This window comes from Caloenas nicobarica, chromosome 5 (assembly GCF_036013445.1).
Source record: "Caloenas nicobarica isolate bCalNic1 chromosome 5, bCalNic1.hap1, whole genome shotgun sequence".
Taxonomy (NCBI): Eukaryota; Metazoa; Chordata; class Aves; order Columbiformes; family Columbidae; genus Caloenas; species Caloenas nicobarica.
The window spans coordinates 57,309,738-57,331,326 of record NC_088249.1 but is presented as its reverse complement, the minus strand read 5'-3'; the positions used below and the strand labels follow the sequence as shown (position 1 = coordinate 57,331,326).

At 37.0% G+C, this 21,589-nt stretch overlaps 1 protein-coding gene across 8 annotated transcripts in view; it reads left to right on the top strand.

The window, feature by feature from the left end:
- Positions 1-21,589, top strand: part of SBF2 (SET binding factor 2) — a 315,579-nt gene that overhangs the window by 172,623 nt on the left and 121,367 nt on the right. For all 8 annotated transcript variants that reach the window (XM_065635394.1, XM_065635395.1, XM_065635389.1 and 5 more), the window contains 2 exons: positions 486-596; positions 3,000-3,105. In XM_065635394.1, coding sequence (XP_065491466.1) covers positions 486-596; positions 3,000-3,105 — 217 coding nt within the window. The remainder of the gene's footprint in view (positions 1-485; positions 597-2,999; positions 3,106-21,589) is intronic.

Below are 21,589 nucleotides of genomic sequence, written 5' to 3'. Positions count from 1 at the left end.
AAGAATGTAAGTTAAATAACATATATAATTGTTGATCCTTGATGCTAGTCTTAAAACCAGCCTCAAAACCTCATTGATTCATCAGTGTTCTACTCTGGAAACCAGTCAGGTTTAGGTCTGTAGAATTCAAAACACAGATGAAAAAGCTTTGGTGATTTTATGATTTTTAAAAGTAACTTGTAGTAAAGCTCTTTTTGTATAATGAACAAAGCACAAATATTAAACATTTAATTTCTTTTTAAAAAATAATATATCTACACCTGCCAGCTCATACATCCCTTCTAAATAGCCAAGCTAATTTTTTAAAGTGAATGATTGCTTCTGTAGCAAATTACTTTGTCTTCAGTTGGAAAGTACTTCACCACATTAGTAACTATTAAGACACATTAAAAAAAAAAAAAAATATATATATACATAGATTTTTAAATAATTTGACATTTGCCTTCTCTGTATAGCAGTCTAATGTATTTTGTCTACCTTTCTAGGCTTGCCTTGGCCTGATCTATACTGTGTATGTGGACAGCCTGAACGTGTCGCTGGAGACTCTCATTGCAAATCTGTGTTCGTGCCTTGTCCCTGCTTCTGGAGGGTCTCAGGTAAATGGGAAAAAAAAGGGGGTATTTTTCCAGTTAATTTAATTTATGAAGAAAACAAAAAATAAATTCTTCAAATATTTTTGAAGAAAAAAAGATCATAGTTCAGCTGAGTGCTTTCCCTGTGGCCTGTGAGTGCTTTCCCTGTGGCCTGTCTTCTAAAGACAGCAAGAATTCCATTCCAGGATAAGGTCAAAGGGTTAATTTTGTCACCGAGTTGGCTTTTTACAAGGCACAGTAACAAATCAAGCAGTTTGTATACATTTAATTTTTAATAATAATGTGTATTCAGGTATATTTCTGCTTGCTACAGATTTTTTTTTAAAGGCTTTTTTCTTTGCCATTTTTTAACATCCTTCACTTCAGTTCATTTACTCATGTCTTTTCCTTGATGCAGTTCAGGATTCCACCAGTCTTTTCCTTGGTAACTCTTTTAAATTTCTAATTTCATAAAATTAGATTCTGATTTCTCAGAGTTAATTAAATATTCCAGGTAGCCAATGCATTCAAAAAAATAAAGCTTTCCAGCAACTACACATCTTCCTGTTTTACCTATGCTTTCTGTGAGGAGAAAGATCTGTTCATTGCTTTACTTTAACTAAATTACTCCTTTACATTTGTGGTTTTCTGACAACCCGGTTGGGTCATATTTGCTTGGCTTTCGCTTTGTGCTGTGACACTGCGGGGAAATTGTAGTCCTTATCTTCAAACATAGCCGGAAACAAAGTAAGCAAACGGCAATATTTTAGAGGTGATTTCGTACACATTTTCTCACACTTCCCACTCACCCTATGGATTATCAAATTTCTTGAAATCCTTCAAATCCCTAATTCTTTTCTGTTTTTCCCATAGCCCTAGCTGCTTTGGAATTTCTCGTAGTGCTATAAGTGGCAAAATGTCCTGTCAGCTTAGTCAATATCTACTTTACTGCTCTCCAGGCAACCACATCTCTGGGTTTTTGCATCCCAAGCCTTTTGATTTTAAAGAGGAGTCATTAGATTGTGTCTCCCTATTAGAAACCCTTTTTTCCAGTGGTATTTGAACCTCATATTACAGGTTTTGGTGATCCACTTGAACTTCTGACTCATATATATATATTTTTTTTTAACCCCCGTCCATAAATGTGGCTTTCCCCAGTGGCTGTTTCCTCTGCTGGAAGAGGGAGGAAAATTCATGCTCCTCTGACTGTTCTTCCTTCTGCTTTCTCTTTTCAAATAAAATGTTCTTTCAGTTCAAACTTAAATTTGCTAGTGTCAAACTACCATTTTAATCAGAAATTAAGTTCTTCTGTTTTCTTTCTTAAGCTTCATGCTTCTAGGGTTAAATCTGAATTACGCATCTTAGAATGAGAACACTCTTTAGATGTTTGTCTCCAGAAGTCCTTGAGGAGCCTCCCAGGTTATTGATGTGTCCACTGCTGAAATAATCAACTGCAAAATTAGTTACTGACCTGCATCTGGGTCTGCTGCTGAAGTGCTGGGGAAGAACATCTCTGCTACAGATCAGGGACTTGCTTGGTTTTACTGCGGAGCATTTTAGTTTCAGACATCTGCTGTGTAGTAGCTAGAACTTTGCTGCCTTCATACGTTCAACACCTTTGCTGCCGTACAGGTGGAGCTGTGCCACACTTACTGCGCCTACAGAAACACCCCCAGCCTGTAGTAGTTCCTGGTTAGAGGTGACTGCCTGAAGCCACTCACTGGTTGAATGTCATGTGGGTTTACTCAGAGGAAAGCAAAATTATTTTGCAGTTACGCTGGTTTTTGGGATGCGATACACAAGTGCGTTCCTTTCGCTTCCATTTCCTGCCCCCCTCAAGGGAGGTGAGTTCTTGTGCCGGAAAGGTAACCGAAGTTTTAATCCTACTTTAATGTGCAGAGCAGGAACACAGGACTAGTACAAGTGTTCTTCTTCAACGCCCATATATCACAAGTATGCTCATACTTAAAACATGTAAGCAGACAGTAGATATCAAAGAACTTCAGTTACAAAACACTATATATTTTTCTGTTTTGAATGGGTTTTAAACTGGTTTTTTTGTTTGTTTCTTTGTGTTTGGTTGTGGTGGTGGTGGTGTTTGTTTGTGTTTTTGGTTCATTTTCTTTGGAAGGTTTTTAAATGTATTATTAAAAATGTGATATTGAATACTTTCAAAGCCATAGCTGTTTAACTAATTCAATGGAAATTCAGGGAAGGCATTTTCATGCTATGCATTCAATTTGAGGACAATTACGTCTCCTTGTATTTCAGATCTCTATTGGTCAATTCAATTATTCTTACTGACTTTAAACTTCTATATAGAGAATAAATTATTTTTGCAGGATGAATCACTTATCTGTATGACAACAGCTTATTTATTCTATATAAATTAAATTTATACTCAGTTTAAAAAAATTCTTTCTACAGAAATTGTTTTCTTTGGGAGCCGGAGACCGACAACTGATACAGACTCCTCTGCATGATAGCCTTCCTGTTACAGGCACCAGTGTGGCTCTTCTCTTTCAGCAACTGGGTATGTCTAGGTCTGCTTTGAAAAAGAATTCTTTTTTTTTAACATACAGAATGAGGTATTTTCTGTTCTCATTCAGTTCAAGTCATGCCAAGAACACTACACAGTAAATATTAATTTCTGTTGAATGAAAGAATGACTAATAGTGCTTTTATCCCCTAATCAGACAGTCATATAACCTTTTTGTACATCCTGCCTGTGGTAAGTTATCTCCAATATTATCTAGTATCTGTAAATGTACAGTGAGCAGAAGTGAGCCTGGCCTCTGTTTAATTACAAAAACATTCATGTAGAGAGATTGCCCAGCCCTTGGATACTGTACAAACTCCAAACAAAACCAAGGAGGTTAATAATAAAACAAGTGTAACTGAAAAGTTTGGTTGAGAAGGTACTGTGTACTGATATTGGTAACTATGTGGAATTCATATTATTTTGTTGTTATCTATTATTCCCTATCTTTCAAGAAGATGATCTAACACAGTCCTTATCAAATGCTTACTTGTTCGTTACAATTACAACGTCATGTCACTGTTACCTGGGTACCTCAATGCTAATCTCTTGTGTCTCATTAAATTTTAACACTCCATTAGTCATCTTTCTGTTGGTTTGTGAAGTGACTTTGAAGCACAACCTTGTAGCAGTCATGGATAAGAGAACAATTAATAATTTTTATGAACCCACAAACCTAATTTTTAGTCTCAAGTAGTCAAGTGACCTCACAATATGTGTTGTCATCTATTCTTCTCGTAAATGGACGACAAGAATAGGTGCAAATTGGAAAAAAGATAATGAAGAGAAGTAAGAGCTTGTGTCACAGGAAGCAGTGTCAGATCTGATGAGTGCAACGCCATGTACTACTGATAAGATTTGATTGTATCCTTCAAAAAAGAATATTATTCTGAAGGTAATATTATTATTTTGTTGATAGCAGTTTAAATTAAAAAACATGGCTAACGTGGCATAGGTCTCGCTTGTTCTCACCAGAGTTCCTGAGCTTTCACTTGGCTTATTATGTCAAGATTCATTCAGATTCCTCTGATCAGATTGCAGGCAATGTTTTAAGCATGGATAGGCCCAACAACTTTTCTCCTTTTCTGAAGATATAAAATATGGTGTGAGGTACTATAAGTACGGTATGATATACCATGTGGTATGGTGTGTTTGTTCTATAAGTACGGTGTGTGATACCTAAGTTGAGCCAGTTCAGTTTAGGCAATTGTAGTGATGGTTGCTATAAATTCACAGCTCTGAAAATGCCAAAGAAAGTGAGGTTTTTAGCTACGCTTAGATAGGTTAACTACCATGTCTTGTGATGCTTGGCTCTTGTAACACAAGCTGGGATTGTAGTGATTTGCCACAGGATCAAGTCTGAGGCAAATAATCCAACAAGTCATTGTATGCTTCAGATTTATAGAGGGAAACTGTGTAGCGACAGAGTGGGAATGTAAATATGGAAGAGGAAACTGAGGACTGTCTTTTCCTCTAGTAGGAGCATGTTTGCAGAGCGAGCTTTTTTAAATTCCACTCGTTGTGTATAAAACTGAATTATAACACTTCCATATGAGAATTTAAAATTGCTGTCACACACAAAGGATTTAAGTTAATATTATTAACCACATTTTGTTAATGGGTAAATATATACAGATAGATGTCATGTAACTTGCTAAAGATACTATAGCAGAGTACTGAAGAGTTTGGAGTGTAACCAGGACTCCTGTAACCAGGATTGTGCTAGCAAGCAATGATCCTTTACCTTTGTATTTTGAGATTGTGTAGTTCCTTCTTAGCTCATATAAACTTTCCAATATCTATACCTGTGATTCACTTGTTGTCTACCATCTCATCTTTCTTTTCCCATTCTCCAATAGTCTTATTGCTGTAAACAGTCAGGTTTCTGTGGTTTTGCTGCTCTTGTTACCTTCTTTTCTTCCCTTGATTTCCAGGAAATGTTTGGAGCTCCAGTCTTTCTTGCTTTTTGGTGGCTTGTAAGAAGTACAAGTCAGTAAGCTCATGCTTACCAGGTGCCCTTTCCAGTTATGGTGCACAGAGGGTATGAAAATCAGCAGAAGGAGGGAGCAAAAAACAGAGATATTGAAGGAAAACTTGCTCGTTGGTCACAGTTCTGGTTAGTGGCACTTCAGCTGGACTGAAGAAGAGAGAGACTGAAGAAAGTGTGTGATTATAAAACTTGGCAAATCCTCACCAAGAGGAGCTATAGGCTTATGTCCTGATTCCCCAAAGGGAACAGCTGTCTCAGTATGCCTTCTTTCTGTTGTAGCGTAATTTTCTTTTCTATGAGACTATCAAAACTGTAAAGAAGAGCTTGTCTAATGGTCCTGTGTAGGTCCTCTGGTCCTCTTCCTGTCTTCCTCCTATTCTGGTGTGGTAAGGACAGTAACAGTTGACTGAGAATGGGCCCAAAATTGGTTAAAGAATAGGCAAATTAGTTGGCAGGTAGATTTTCTTTCTTCCTTTCTCTTTTTTTAATTTTTTTTTTTTTTTTTAAGAAGCTACTTGAACCCTTTGCAAAAGAGACCTACTTTTCTCATCTCCTATTTCCAATCACTGCTTTTTTTGCTTTTTTATTAATTTATTTTTATTTCTTTTTTTCTTTTTTTTTTTCTTTGTAAATGTGCCTCAGTTTCCAGATGATGTCTCTTTGAAAGTTTTCGTGTCTATATCTGGGTGTATAACACAATGGTAGAATTGCCTTGTATCTCTAAGGACACAAATTAAAAAATGTTTGTGTTTTCATAGTGTACATCACCTTACAGAATAGCATATAATTCCTTTCACATGTAGGTGATGGACTGTCATTGTCTTCTTAAGGCCAGGGTTTGTTAATGCTAAATTTCTGTTTGCATTTACTAAAAAGCAGTTGTTAATACAGGTACATATGTCTGTTGGAAATGGTTGTTGAATATAAAAAGAGGACTTGGAAATATCAACAGACTGTTGTAAATAAATTCTCATTTATTCTCACTTTTAATGTAGTCTTATGAAGAATTAAAGGCAGTGAATCTGGAAGGATGTGGTAGAACCTATTAGCTTCTTGCTTTGAAAAAGTTTATTTTTCTAAGACAAGACCTAATCCTTTCCTCTGGAGATCATAGTTGAGCTTGTCAGTTTTTTGTGATTTTTGTGATGATATTCACACTTGCTGTCTCGTTCCACTTGAACAAGAGTTTATTGTGTATTTGTCTCTATCAAACTGGGCAGAAGTATTCTTCTGTTGTCCAGTGTGTTTAATTGATGACTTCTGTTATCCTGTCAAATTCTTGTGTTTAGGACACAAATATTGACTAGGCTGTTTGTCAAGTAACGACATGTTCAGTTATTTCTCTTCTGGTACAAGTCACTTAATCCAGTGGAAATTATTAATAGAAGACTGAAGAGTAGCTAGCAAAATATTTGTGAACGGTATAAATCACCTTTTTAAAAATAGCTCTTTCTTTGAAGAAGGTGGGCAGCAAGACAAAATTTACCACTACGAATAGATACCAAAGTAATTTCAACATTTATTTTGAGAAATATTGTGCAATAGTAGTCTCATCACACTTTTTCTGCTTGGCAGGATAATACTGGGTCAGCGGATGACCCTCCCTGTATTACCAAGTTCGCAGCATATCTGGAAACAGACCTTATTTTTACTTAGGCATTAAACTACAGTTGGGAAAAAACATCCCCAAAGGTTTTAAGCTTAATAATAAGGAACAGCAGTGTTTGACAGCTTAAATCATACATTCTTTTTTATTTAAAAAAAATAATATATGAGAATAATGTGACAAAAGCCAGGCCTGTAGCTGGATCACTACGCCTAAAAATGATTTCATCAACAAGGATTAGCTGGAAAACAGTAATCATAAAGTTACTTTAAAAGTGATCTGTGGTAGCTAGAAGACTTTCAATACTCTTCTGTTTCTCATTGTCTGTTAGTAAGCTAGTAGGTATCTAGAAAAGCTTCAAAACACAGTAGCCTTCTTCATACTCAAAGGAGATTTTGGTTTGGTTATATTCCTCTTCTCTCACTTTATTAACAATACATTCATGTGTTTCTGCCTTAAGCTCTTTTCATTTCTCCAAACTCACCTTCTTCATTCTGCTGACACTGGTTATTCAGCACTGCCATATTCAGTCCTTTGTATCTGAGACATACACCTCCATCCCCGCAATGGGCAGGTTTTTTCCGAAGAATCTGAGACGCAAAACTATGTTGGGGACCTTAGCAGCAAAACAAGAACCTAAGGTTTAATCAGCACTTCTAATTTTTGTGTGTTTCAAGAAATGGTAGCATGAATCACACCACTAAGCTGAGCAGAACACTTCTGAAAATTTATTTTCCTGAAGAATTAAGTTTTTCCCTACTTGCCAAAAACTTAATTGAAGACAAAAGAGTTTTCCTTCTTTTCCTTCTTGTTTAGTCTCTTATCTGGCCTGTCTCCCTATCCCCTTATTTTCTCTATTCCATTTCATTTGTCTGTGCTGGTTTTGCTCCTATCTTTAATTCACAACTCAAGTATTTTCAGTAGAACTCAGACTGACTTTCAGTGTTACAAATAAAGTAAATTTTTAAGTGGCAAAAGTGAAACTTTGAAGTAAATTCTGCTTTGAATCTTCTGGATGAAGACACAAGGTAAGGATGCCTTCGAATTCAGGGCTGTGTAAAATAGAGCTTAAATAGGTGGAGCAGGATGAAGATAAATGGTAATGCCAGGTTCAGCCAGGTGGCTTGGCAAACTTGTCATTCATTTGTCCAACCTGTGACGTAACTTCTGTGAAGGTGTTAAATGTCATTATCCTTCAGCCTTTTCACACATCTTGAAATATTTTTCATCTAAAAATTCTGTGTATGGCATTAGGCAGCATGTGAAGCCTCTAAAACAAGACTGCAGCGTAATTAACATCAGTAATTCCAGATGTCGCTTCTAAAGAGTGTTACAGTTGCACAAAATATGAATGCTAGGGCAGATGTGTGTGATGGTGGCAGAGTCGATAAGCAGAGAAGCACTTCCGTACAAGCAGTTTCAAATTCTCCACTCCAGTATTCATAGTACTGGTAAGAGTTTGTTTTAGTATGGCTATTCAATTCCAAAATTCAACACTATGACTTGTGCCTGAGAAGTCTGGAGTATTATCTGTTCTTTCTCCCTATTTGCATGTTGTTACCTCTCTTTTGCACCAGAGCAGATAGTTCTCTGATACCATAGAGAGCTGCTTAAAATTTATTAACACTAAGCAAGTAAATACGAGTGAATGATTGTCCATGTTTCCATGGTGGGACACCGACAGTGATGGTTTTTATTGGTTTAAACAGTCGTCAAGCCAAAATCCGTTACTGTTATACAGCGATAAAACCATTCATAACAAAATGATGAGATTGTATATTAACTATTGTACCTATTTATCATTTTTTGGGTGCAATATCAAAGTGTACAGAAGTAAAAGAAGTGCTGTATTTTCTCATTGGATTTCTTAGAAATTAATGAAGATCAACGGAGGGTTTTAAATATTTGTGTTTTGATAATGAATACATTAAAATACTTTTGTCTGTACAAAAATTCGTTTGTGGGGAAGATCTTATTTAATTACAACAGCGTTATTGTAATTCTTTTTTTAATGAAGGTATGCTGCTCCATCTCTATTTGGAAGTAGGTATTTGTATGTGCAGAGGGATTTTAAACTGACAAACTTGGACTTTACAATTTTGGTAAACTCATTAAAACCCCCCCCTTTTTTTTTTTTAAATGGTTTCGTAGTTGTGCCAATAACATTCAGCATACGTTCTGCTCTCAGAAGACTTGCGAACTCTGCTTAGGCTGATGGCTCAGTGGGCTCCGTCCTTGGTTCTTCTAAGTGTTCCCTTGGAAAGCTGCTGTCAGGGCAGCCCCTGAACCCCTCCTTGCAGGGCCGAGCTGCCTGTGCTCAAGGTCAGCATTGATGTGGCACAGCTGGGCAACCTTGGCCCAGACTGCTGAGGAAAGAGCTGTGAGAAGAAGGGGCCTGGCGACCTCTTAGCCTGGGTGCTGTACTTAAGCTCAGGCCATACCCTTGGTCCTTGTCTGAGCCGTGTTGCAGAGACGCTCGTGCCTGGCAACGTGACCTCTCTGACCCGGGTCCTCACCCATAGACTGGACATCCTAGCTTGATCTCAGGTCTTCTACGTGACCGTGGGCTGGCCTGGTGATCACTGTGACTGACCTGGCTGATATAGGTATGACACTTGCTTCTAGTTTGTTTTTCCAGTAAAATAGATGTACTTGGTCTGTCGTTAAACGTTGGGATAGTTATTCATAAGAAAGCATAAGGTGACAGATCATAATGTGTATTTAGCTGCTAATTACTCCTGTTTCTGTTGTTGTTAATAACTTAAACTAAATTTAGCCTTTTTTCTTTTTGTGATCAAACCCAGAGATTTCCTCTGTTACCCCAGTATGTAGCTAGGTTGGGCATTTATGGTGTGTGAACTTAGAGCAGTAAACCTGGAGTCGGGGTCAGTGCCGGGTCATCTGCAGTAGTTCGCACTTAGGGAAAGTGAAGGTGGTTGTCTTGAATGATCTGGCAATTGCTCCTGCGCAGAGAGGTTAGGTGCCTGAATTTCTTGACTCTTACCCTGATGGAGGAGTGTGTAGAAAGCTGTAAATAATTTAGGTTGGAATGGACCTCTGAAAGTGAAGAGGTCCAATCCCACGTTCTAAGTAGGCTGCTTTAGTGTTAGATCAGGTTGGTCACGTAGACACGGATTGTGGAACAACTGATGCATGTTAATGTTTGGAAGTTTGAGTATTTCTTCAGGCTGTGGGCAAGAATATGTGAGAAGCTCTTTGTTTAGTGTCTGTAAACGTAATATTTTGGCGCACAGCTTAATCTTTAATAGTCCAGTTTGATATATAGCTCAGCTCATTCCTGTTCAGCTCTATCAAAAGACCCCAGAGTCTACAGCAATTTTTCTTTTTCAGCCTAATGTTTTGCTGAACGGGGATATGCGTGGCTACCTATTAAAGTCTCTATTTTATAGTGACGTCTATTATTTTATAGATTTACACTCTCATCTGATATACTTCACATAGTTCGATCTTATATGGAACCATGTCAGGAAAACAACAGGAAGTAGAGCCAGGATTTACTGCTTCTGTGATTAAGGTATTTTTTGGTAATATTTGACATTTTATACTAAAAAACAAAACAAAAAAACAACCAACCAGCCACCCCCCCCCCCCAAAAAAAAAAAAAAGGTGCTTTTAAAATAGCGTTGTCATTTTCATATAACTTTTGTATCTATTTTATAAGATTATAGAATAACATTAAAATATAATTAATTTTATCATGATTATTAGAAAATACCGATCCGATCAAAAAGGGAAAAGCTGAATTATGATGTTCCTCAAATTAGCTAACTTTAGTGATAGCTTATTTTTAAACTGACAGTACTTGTAGGACATGCTGTGCTTTACGTTTTTATTCTGAATGGAAGTAAAAGTAGTTCTACTGCTCAAAAAGTGTAGCCTCCTTTAGAAAAGATAAATCCCCAAATAACTCAAAATCTGAAAGGAATATTGAAATTGTTAGTGATATTATCACTCATATTGGTGTTTCAAGGCTGCTTTTTGAACAATGTTAGTTTTTTCTGCTGTATTTTATAATTTTATTTTGCTCTATATGATAGAGATTATATGTGTTACCATTTGCTGCGTTTTACAACAATATTGTTCAGAGAGAGGAGTTTGTGGGTACACCTGCTTGAGCTGTAGAACATGGTGAGCATCAAGAACAAGCTATTATAAAAAGGTGTCATGAATCAATTAAGGCTGGAAGTTAAAAGATGATTTCTAACCGTAGGAGGAGAAAAATTCTGCAAAACCTTTTGTTGTGAGTAGTAACAACAAGCAGTATCCCTACATTTAAGACAAAACTGGATCAATTTGGGATTGTCTGATATAGTCATGATGGTAAAAGGCTGGTTTCTTTCACTGTTCGTAGACTCTTCAGTCCCATATTTCTAAGTCCAGGACATATTAAAATACCCAGAATTTTTTGCTTTTCACTACATTTGTTGACACTTGGAGCAATGTTTTCTGTAATGTAATAGTTTCTCATTATTTTAGTTCTGGATTAGGGGAGATAGAATGTTCAGCCTCTCATGTAGTGTACTTTGTGCCAACAGATTACTATATTGAATTACTGTATAAATGGGAAAAGACATTCCTGATAAATATATACGTGCATTTTTATGGCTGGGAAACATTACGAAAGGGTCACTGCACAGTCAGAACGTGAGCTGGCTTCAACTTGTTGACAAAGAAAATCCTAGTGTCTTCAACAACGAGCTAGAATTGTTTAGATTTTAATACTTCATTATGTTCAGAAATAATGTAAGGGCAGGTAAGCAATGAGAGATTTAATCTGCACAATGTATGAAGTGACCAAATGCCGCATTTTCAGTACATTAATACCTATAACTGGGAGATGCACTAAGATCAGAGTGTTGACATAGAGCCCCTTCCACATCTCATGTGTGTTATAAAACTTCAGTGGTATGAACCAGACCTTTTTTTACCTCTCTCAGGTTTTTTACAAACTTCTTACCCAGCTCACTTAAGTTCTGTTTTGTTTTGTTTTTTCTTTCCATGAGATGTCATATATTGTGTGATGGGAACATACATACCCTTTGTTGGAATTTAACAGCATATATGATTGAATTAAATTAACACAGACTTATTGAAGTATATAATCAAGAAACTTCTAATCAGTCTTTGATCTTAATAAACTGTGTACTCTGCTGCCTGTGGAACCTGGCACCACATGTTGCATGAGTGGATGCTGCTGGCTTATGTTGTAGTTTCAGTTTAAATCCCCGTGGCCAGTGAGCTGCGATTAGCTCCGTAACCCAGCGAAAGAGAATTTGCCATTCAAGCTTTCCAAGTAGATTTGTGTAGTCTGTCAAAGAACAAATAGATTACCAGGGGATTTGATGTGGCATTTACTGCTAATGGGCCCTTACTGCTGCGACGGCAGAACAATAAGAAAGTGTTCCTTTAGATACTGTTGGAAATGAAGGAAAATGGTGATAGTTACTTTTGTACAGGGACTCTTCTGCACTCCCAAGTAGCTGCACTTTGTGGACAGTCACTGAGGTTTCATTTCCCCAGCAGCATAAACCGCCAGGCAGCTGGTCCCATTTGTGAACATCCATTCCAGTCCTGCCCCATCCCCTGCACCGAACCGGTGCTCAGCTCAGCCATGCCAAACTACTTCAGCTCACCAAGTTAACACAAAGTACTGAAGGGTGCAAGGAGGGACAGTGACGTCTGTTTTCTGTCAGCCTCAGGTTGTGGTTTGATGCCGTGGTTAGTAGTCTAGTAGCAAAGTGCTACCGTGAGAACAGATCCATCCCTCTTCCAGCTGGAACTCTGTGAGCATCACTGCAGGTGCCAGGAAAGCAGCAGCGTGTGGGTGGGGTGAGCCCGTCCCGTTCAGTGATGGCCATCGGAGCAGCTCACAGTCAGCTAATGTCAAACTATTCCTTCAGTATGTGCTGCTCAGGTTTTTTACGTTTGTTTGTCGTATGTGGACACACTGAGAGCTCTGTCAATACCAGCATAACGCCGGTGCTGTGATGCCAGCCATCAGTAGGCGGGATTCTGAAACGTGTTGGAAGGCAGTGACTAATATTTCCTGTCGTGTTCACTGTTTTGCAGAACAACGAAGCACATGAAATAAGATGCTCGCTTGCTTTTTATCCAGTCCAAACTTGTGTTACTAATACCTCTACTAATGAGGCAAAATATGCGGTAGTTCATTTTAAGCAAATTAAAAATCTCAGAAGAAAAAGTTATCTGACCTCAGTAAATACTACTGTTAAAGTAAAGAAACTTGAAGCTGCATAGTTGATAAAGTGCTGTATTTAATGAGCTGGTTTTTAAGAAGCTTTTCAAGTAAGATGAAAAGTAACAAAACTATGTGTTGCAGTTTGCTTTATAACAACGAGGTGAATTTTTTTAAATGGTTAAGTGAAAATTTCATCTGAGATATTTGAGAAGAGGGTAATTTTCTATTTATAGCAGGACTTCAGAAGACACCTCTCAGAAGAGTGAAAACAAATTATTGTTTTCCAGAGATAAAAGTGTAAATTCCAAAAAGCAAATGTCTAATAAATAAACAAATTCAGAAAAGGCAAAAGACGCTCACCTCTGCTTATAGAAAATACTGAAACACATCCTACTTGGAACTGATTACTCTTTCTACTTTTGCTGGTATGAATACAGAAATAGCTTTCTCATTAATCCACACCAAACTTGATAGCAGTTAAATCATAAGACCTTGCAAAACTTCAATTTTCAAAATGTCATTGTTAATACTTGTGCTACAGAGGAAGGAAAAAAATAGTTCTATAGAAATTTCATTCCATTTGTTCTTGTAAAATCATGTTTAAATTATTGCTATTTAGTTGCAACGTGGGCTGAGTGATCAGTATTTCAGGAGGTCAGGAAAATCTCATAACGATTTCCCAAAGAAAGAATTTTTAAAGATCGCTAAACATTTTGCAGAGAATCCAAATATGATCTTTCAAGAAAGTAAAGCAGCTTTTTTCACTTTTCCTGTTTATGGTGTTTCACGGTTTCCTTAATTGAATATCTGTGGTTTTATGCTCCACGAATATCAAGCGACAGTGGCTGAAGGTGGCTCTCACAGAATATCCTGATCACTCACCTCTGTTCTTGTTGTCTTCGCATTTGTTTGATTCCATTAGTATAATACTTTAGTAGTTATGTCCCTTGAGAAAGGCTTTGTAGTCCTTAGGCAGGAAACATATATGTTTGCAATTTCTTGTGTATCCTTGACCATTTTTCCTGTGTACCGTTCAAGAATGACAATACTCTTTTCATTCTTGGGTATTTTCTTTCTAAGGATCATAGTGATATTACTCTTGCTCTGCATTTTTTAAAGGACATTCTTCTGCTTTAAACAAATCCAGTCAAATTATGGGTATCCCTTTGGTCCATCAGGATTTAATTTGTAATATTTCTACTAAGAATATTTTACAATCCATTACACATGGCATTCTTTCCTGTATGTTATACCGTTCTTTTTCATATTGTAGCTACTCATAATTTTGTGGATTTCATTCTCTGTTTTGCCTGTTGGCCTTATGCTTACCTATGAGTGAAATACTTGCTTTTAAAATTTTATATAAATAGATAAGCTATGTATTTTTATGGAATTAGTTGTCATAGTTTTGATTCAAATAACTCAAGACTTGCTGTTTTAAATGTAGCTGTAAAGATGACAAAAATATCCATCATCAAGGTAAAAAGTCATTAAGTGTTTTCAGATGCTTCTCGTGGTGATGAAAGTGAAATGTTAGGATTTCGTACCATATACTTGTGTATTTTCAGAAATGCTGGTTTGCACATTGCGCCTGTGAGTAAATAAAGATTAAGGTTTCAAGATCAGGATCTATGATTTGCTGGTGTCTCTAAGTGAACATCACCACACTATGTTTCTGATGCTGCCCAGCGGACATGGCTCAGTCCCTTTAAAAGGCTGTCATTAATGTGTAAAAGTGTTCATGCACTATTCCCAGACACTTCTTGAATTGTCAGCTTTGGCAATGAGGGGATAAATACAATAATTCCATTCTGATGTGCCACTTACTTACTAGGTAACATACTTTGCTAGTTAGCTTATGTGCAGAATAATTTCCAGTAGTCTCGAAAAAGTAATGGTTATGACTTTGCTTTCTGCTCATCCTGCCATGGCTTTGAATCTGTGGTCAGAAAAGTTTATAATGGACCTGATTTCTAATGTGAAATTTTAGAAACAAATTGGGTTGGTTGAAAAAAATTTAATGGTCTTTTTGAAGTTTAAAATGTCTGTTGGTGGCAGAACAGAAATCCTCCTTTACTTTCAGGCAGTTTACCATATATGAATTTGGAGAGCTGGTAAATGGCAGTATCTATTTTTGATTACTTAAATAAATCAGCAGTTGTAAATAATTTCTCCTTCACATCAAATTATGATTTTAGATTTGCTATCAGCATAAAGAAAGATAATTTTGACTAATTTAACTGCTATAAATCATTTTTATAGCATATGCTTATTTTTCCAATTTATCTTTTGATGTGTGTGGGAGAGAAGGTTTCACAAAATATTCAGTACGAGTAATAAATTCATGTTTCTTGAAAGAGCAGTTCTAAAGAAGGCAAGTCACCTATAAAAATTTCTAAAAATGTGGGAACATTTCGATAGCTCTCTCCCACCTCTACTTAGGGAAATCGGGCAGCATTTCAACGCATTAGTATGGATCCGTTATCCCAGTCCACGCAAATTATTTTACGAAATTATTTCATTGAGTTTTGGTTAGTGTGGGCCTCTGAGGCTTACAGAGAAATTCTTTATCCCGATACTGCTTTTGTACAGGATTACTGTTTGTCTCTATGACTTCCTCGGGGCTGGAATACTAGATATTTATGGGATTATCATCCAAACCAAAGAGCTTTCTATTTTAGGTATCTTACTAGATAACTAACTAACTAAGAAGAAAATGACATGTGAAATGAAATGTGAAAAAAAAAAAAGATATTTCAGCAGAATAGACTGTTACTCAAATGTTAATGCCTGCATGCATATAGAGACAGAGAACAAAAACCTCCATTTTAGTCTAATAGTTAACAGTTCAATATTGAGAAATATTGCTTGCCACGCTTCCTGTAGGAGAAAAAAATCATCTTGTATTTTATTTGTGTGAAGGTGATCTTCCCCTTAACAGCTCTGAATTTAATTTTATATGCAAACCTACTTTGACTGACATCCTCTTGGCATTTATTCTTTACTAGAATTTTTTATGTGTGCAGTTAAAAACAACAACAAAAACCCCAAACACTTGAAATAAAGTAACAGTCTATTTCTTGTAGCGCGGATCAAGGCTGTCTGTATGAGCCAGACATACAATGGGTTGTAAACCTTCAATTGTTAATGCAGGTTATGTTGGTATAATTGAGTTATTGCTTTCATGTAAATTGGGCATTCACCTCCCTGCCATGTGAGTACTTTCTGTATGTGAAACCATTATTTGTCTGGTTTAGCTTCCATTGTCTTTTCTGCTTTATTGAGAAAACTCAACACACTCATATGAATGTTGAGCTTATCAGTCTCACTTTGGATATGCATAGCTTTAAAACTCTGCATATGGAACGGTTTTGCAATTTTGTCTTTCAGGGATGAAGACCTTACTACCTAAATATTTTATTATTTATTGTCTTTATCTGTATCGTTGTCTTTGAAAAAAAAAAATCACTGATCATGTTCACTCAGTGTATTGGCAGACTTGTGTTTAAAGACTCAAGAAATCCAGAGGGCTTTTGCTGCTCCTTGAAGTAGGTCTGCAGAGGGATTTAATGAAATTGGTAATAACGAAGTGATATCAACATACAAATGACAGACATCACCCTGTGTCTTCCTAAGTAGGTCATATACTGTGCTTAATCCCTCTTTTTTGTGCCTGCGTAATTTTGGGTTTGGATGACAACTACCTGCTTGACTCGGTGTTGACAGAACACAGTTGATATTGTTAGACATTCAGGGAGCAATAGTGGTAGGAATATTTATCCAGCAGCTGAAGAGATGTTTTTAATATATATACTCATTTTCACAGTCTCTTTAATTTGCTGTTTAATGACCAATTGGCTTTTATGACATTTGTACCAGAATCCTTTGGTATGATCCTCCTGTTCTTCCGTCTTCCCACCCTCCCCAAAGGCTGGTTTGTAGAGACCGCTTCATTCTGCCCTGCGTCTTACAAAGAACATGCAACATTCATGGTTCAGATACTGAACTGCCTTCACTACAGTTCCAAAATCAAAAGTTTATCTCTAAAAATGTATTTTGATTTCATTACTGCGTCTCACACCCATATTTGCTTCTATGTGCTCAGAAATTAGTATGAACGCTTTATTCATTATATATTTGATTCTTTGAGGGAGTCTTAGCTGAAGGCTCTGTGGTTTAGAGACTGCTTCTCTTCCTTAGTCTGACAAAGACCAAGTCAGTTAATCTCTTGGGGTACTCGTCTGACTTGTGTTCTCCATCACCCAGGCAGAAAGCACAATAAATGCCCCTCACAAAGCTCTCTGCTGGCACAGCTGGGTTGCTCCCCGTTTGTGAGCAAGTTCAGCTATGATTTAATCATGGAGTGAGCAGCACAGCAGGACTGCACACTTTTCTAAATGTAAGTCGATCCTGAACTGAGTGACATACATAGCAATTTTTTGGGGTTCTTTTAACTGCGTGTACTTGATTGGGGATACTGTGTAATTTTTGGATTGACGAAAGCAATTTGGCAAGGATTGCCTATATGGGTATTGAGTACAATTGGTGCCTCTTATTTATTACTTAAGCTTGTATTTTGTTCATTAGCAGTGCTATGCAGCTACATCTAAAAATAAAAATGAAGAGAGTTTTGTTTTTCTCGACTTTTTTCCCCAGTTATCTTTAGAGCTTGACACTGCCTGGCACAGAACTCGTACTCTGCACTCTCCAGTGGCCTTTCAGAAAGGCTTTTCAGTCTTTGTTGACCCATTTCCTGGATTAGTCTGGCTAAGTTATGGATTATTTTGTCTATTAAGCTTTTTCTTCTGTCTAGTAATTAAAGAATGGCATATTGGCATAATAATGTATTCAGCTAGTTGAGTTTCCAAATGTCATGTTTATAACTCCTTACAAAAGTCTGAAAAAGTTAGTGATAATATTTTGATTTAATGCAACATAGAGGACAGTTGGTAATTTGTCAAGTACACTTTGTGTTTGGGTTTTTTTTTAATCCTGCTTAAATAAATGCTTAAATTCTAGAACAACAGGAAGCAGGCAGAATGATACATTTGTTGATGTAGGATGTCAGATAATTTAGTACAAATTACAGATTCTTTAAATACTTGAAAACAGTGAAGGTCAGGAAGCCTCCATTCAAAAATTTCCAGCGTATGTATAATATTTCACAGGATGTCTGTCTGTTTGTAGACTGCAAAAGAGTAATCTGTAAAAATCAACTTGTTTGTTGTTTTTCATGTTGTCTGTTTATGCCCTGACAAATTAGCATCGGATGTAGTGTGGAGTCTGAAGACCAGTATACGGTTCAAGGTTACAGACACGATTGTGTCTTGTAGCATGAGGAAACTGGGCTCAGGCTGTTATTCGGAACTCTTTGGTTTTGGTAAACAACATGCAAGGCTTGAAGTAACACCTTGGTGACTTGGTCAAATAATTCAATCAATGGTTTAAAAAAGGAAAGTAATTGAAAGTCTTACTATTTATAATTAGCTTGATGTATCAGATGAAAATTTCTTTTGCAGTCACTATATTGCTCATGTTCCTGAAAACATATATTTCAAAGTATATGTGGAGCAATAGTTTTATATTGAGTTAGTGGATATCATCTTGAAAATAAGAAAATTCCAGATTAGATGTCTGTATTGTACACTTGATTTTATACGGTTTTTCTGTGTTGTATACAGAGTATTAAAAAAAAAAAAAAAAAAAGGAAGGAAAACAAGTGGTACCAAAGAATCTGCATGGGCTGTACCAGTTTGTCAGTCAGTGGAAGAGATTACTCTGGGTCTCACTGTCCAAATGTGTTTCCAAACTGAGCAGCCTGTTTTCAAGAAGCTGGTCAGTATTGGTGGTTAGCTTCTCAATGGAAGAGCACTTCTATTATGAAAACAAACAGCAACAACAACAAATGAAACAAACCCCTCAAAACTTCAGAACCTCTCCTTAGGTATAAATCTAGTATTTCTAAGGGTGTGAACTTTCATTCAGGAAAGAAGAGAGTCAGTGAAGTTCTCACTTTAAAGGGACTTTTGCGAAAGATACGTAAAGAAATGACCTTGGTTATTTCTTGACATGTTTTTTTTTATTGTACTGTTTTTTCCTTGTGAGTTACTCATGTATTTTTATATGAACTCTAATTACACAGGACAAATCAAATATTCTTATTGTGGTATATTCATTTGTATTGTAGGTACCTTGCAGAAACCTAAAGAATTTTATTTTGAAATGCAAACACACAAGATTCCTAGTCTCTTTTTTTCTGTTTCTGCTGAAATGTGGCCAGTTTTGATGAGATGACTTTCTGCTTTTTATGCACTCAGAATGCAGAAAATGGCCAAGAGAATTTAGAAGTAACTTTTAGATAGAGATGCAATCCATTGAAAATTCCAGGTTGGGCTTGAAGTTAAGAACATCTCTAAAGTTCTGTCGGTTACAGTGGGCAGCTATTGCACGTTTCCCACAGTGGTTTCTGGGATGCATTGGGACGTAGCCTGGATGTGTAGACAGGGCTGCAGGAGATCCGTGTCCTGCGCTGGGGTCTTGGCAGCCCCGCTGAGCCAGTGACAGGTGACAGGGCAGTGACATACAGTGACATACGGTTCACAGCTGCGCTTACTTGCTCTTTCCAAGGACCTGCTAACCTGGACACGTGACAGGGATTGCCAAACCAGAGTGACAACACTTCTTATCCCTTTTCATAGAATCGTAGGATAGTTCAGGTTGGAAGGGACCCTCAAAGGTCACCTAGTCCAACCCTCTGCAATGAGCAGGGACATCTTCAATCAGATCAGGTTGCTCAGAGCCCCGTCCAGCCTCGCCTGGAAGGTCTCCAGGGATGGGGCACCTACCACCTCTCTGGGCAACCTGAGCCAGTGTTTTATTGCTCTCATGGTAAAAAATTTCTTCCTCATGTCTGGCCTGAGTCCTCCCCTCTTTTAGTCTAAAACCTTTGGTAGTGAGCAGTTGGCCACTGAGCTTTCCTTGCCCCACCAGCCTGTCTCCTTGCTTTGGTGGTGGCTTTCATCTCTCCCTGGTCAGACTCACAGAGAAAGTTGGATATTGCCCAGGTTTTTTTTCCTGTTATTCATTACAAGACCTGCTGATTTATGGGAGAGGTGTGTTTCAGTGCTCTCAATTTTTGTCGCTTTCATAAGTTCTGCAAACAAAAGTTTTCTTGTCTAACTCAGCAAAGCCGGGGCTACATCTGGTGCATTCATAACACAGCAAACATTTCAAATCCATCTTCCGTGGCCAGTTAGAATGTAGCAAATATTTGAGACTAACTAGCAGAATGTAATAAAAACATATTTGCAGCAAATATTCTTCTCTGTGGCATCAGGATTATACATGGGAGATAGTTGCTAAAAATAGTCATCTTAATCAAATGATATTGGTGCTGATTAAGCTACAATGAGAGATTGCCTTTGTGGAGTACAAACTGAAGCTTTATCTGCAGCCAGTAATTTGCAGCAAACTCAGACTAATTTCCCTTGTGAAACTATGGAAGCCTCACAAACTGTATCATCCCTGCTTAATAGTTTAAATTAAAAACGAAAAGCAAAAAAAGCATTAGTTTATTTCTTTTTTCTCCTTTTTATTCCAGTTAAGTGTTGCTTTTTGAGTATAGTCCCTTTGTCCTCCAGTAAAACCCTGGGAGGAAGATAGAAGTTGTGAACTCCAGGCATACTGTAGTTGAGTTCAGGTGACAAACCTGTTCTTGTCGTACTTTTTCCCGCCCCCAAGTGTTACAGAAATGAAGACCTTATTTTTCTGGTTACTAAGAAGAACATATTAGGTAGAAAGGTTGAACTTCAGTGTAACTTCAGCACTGAGTTTTGACCTGTCTTCTAACATAGCGTATGTGAACTTGGGTTCTTAAAAGAAATCATCAAGAAAAATCAGCAGGCAAAAAAAGATTACACTAATTAGACTTCCAAAATTTTCTGTAAATTGAAGACACCTGCCAAAATCCATTTCTTAAAGTGGTAAAGAAAAAAATCTAACAGACGTACAGGTTAACGCTATATATGATCGTGAAGATTCCCTATATTAGCCATACAATAGTGTATCATTTTAGTAGTCTCTGGGAGACTGCATGATCTTGTGCTTTACAGCCAATGTGTTCTCATTTTTTTTTAATAGAACAAAAAAATCAGTGTAACTGTAATATTTTGTTTTGGCGTCATAGACAGGTATCAACACTAGAAGGTCAGAGTGGTTTATTCACATCTTCTTTTTAGAAAGCTGGTGTTAAAATACTGTGAAGTACTTGCAAGGCGTCCTCCTTATAGATAAGCAAAATCTTGATTTTCAACTCATTCATGTATTTTGTTAGTAAAATTTGTGCATTTTTTAAGTGCTCAGTAATGTCGTACTATTGAGAATTGTGTATTGTTTCGATGTCTGATGAAGAAGCCTGTATTCAGAAGAGATTTCAAGTGAAAAATGTTGATTCTGGGTAAGTTTTAGGACTTTTAAAGATTTTAGAATTAAGATGTACCTTCTAGACTTTTGAATCATCATAATCCACAGCAAGAGAATATCATATAGCTAGAAAAAAGGACTATTTTTCTTAAACACAGCTTGGTTGCAATCAAATACTTTCACTAAAGGAATGTTTTAATTCTTTTTAAAAAACATGGTTTGAAGTCAATAACATCCAGAA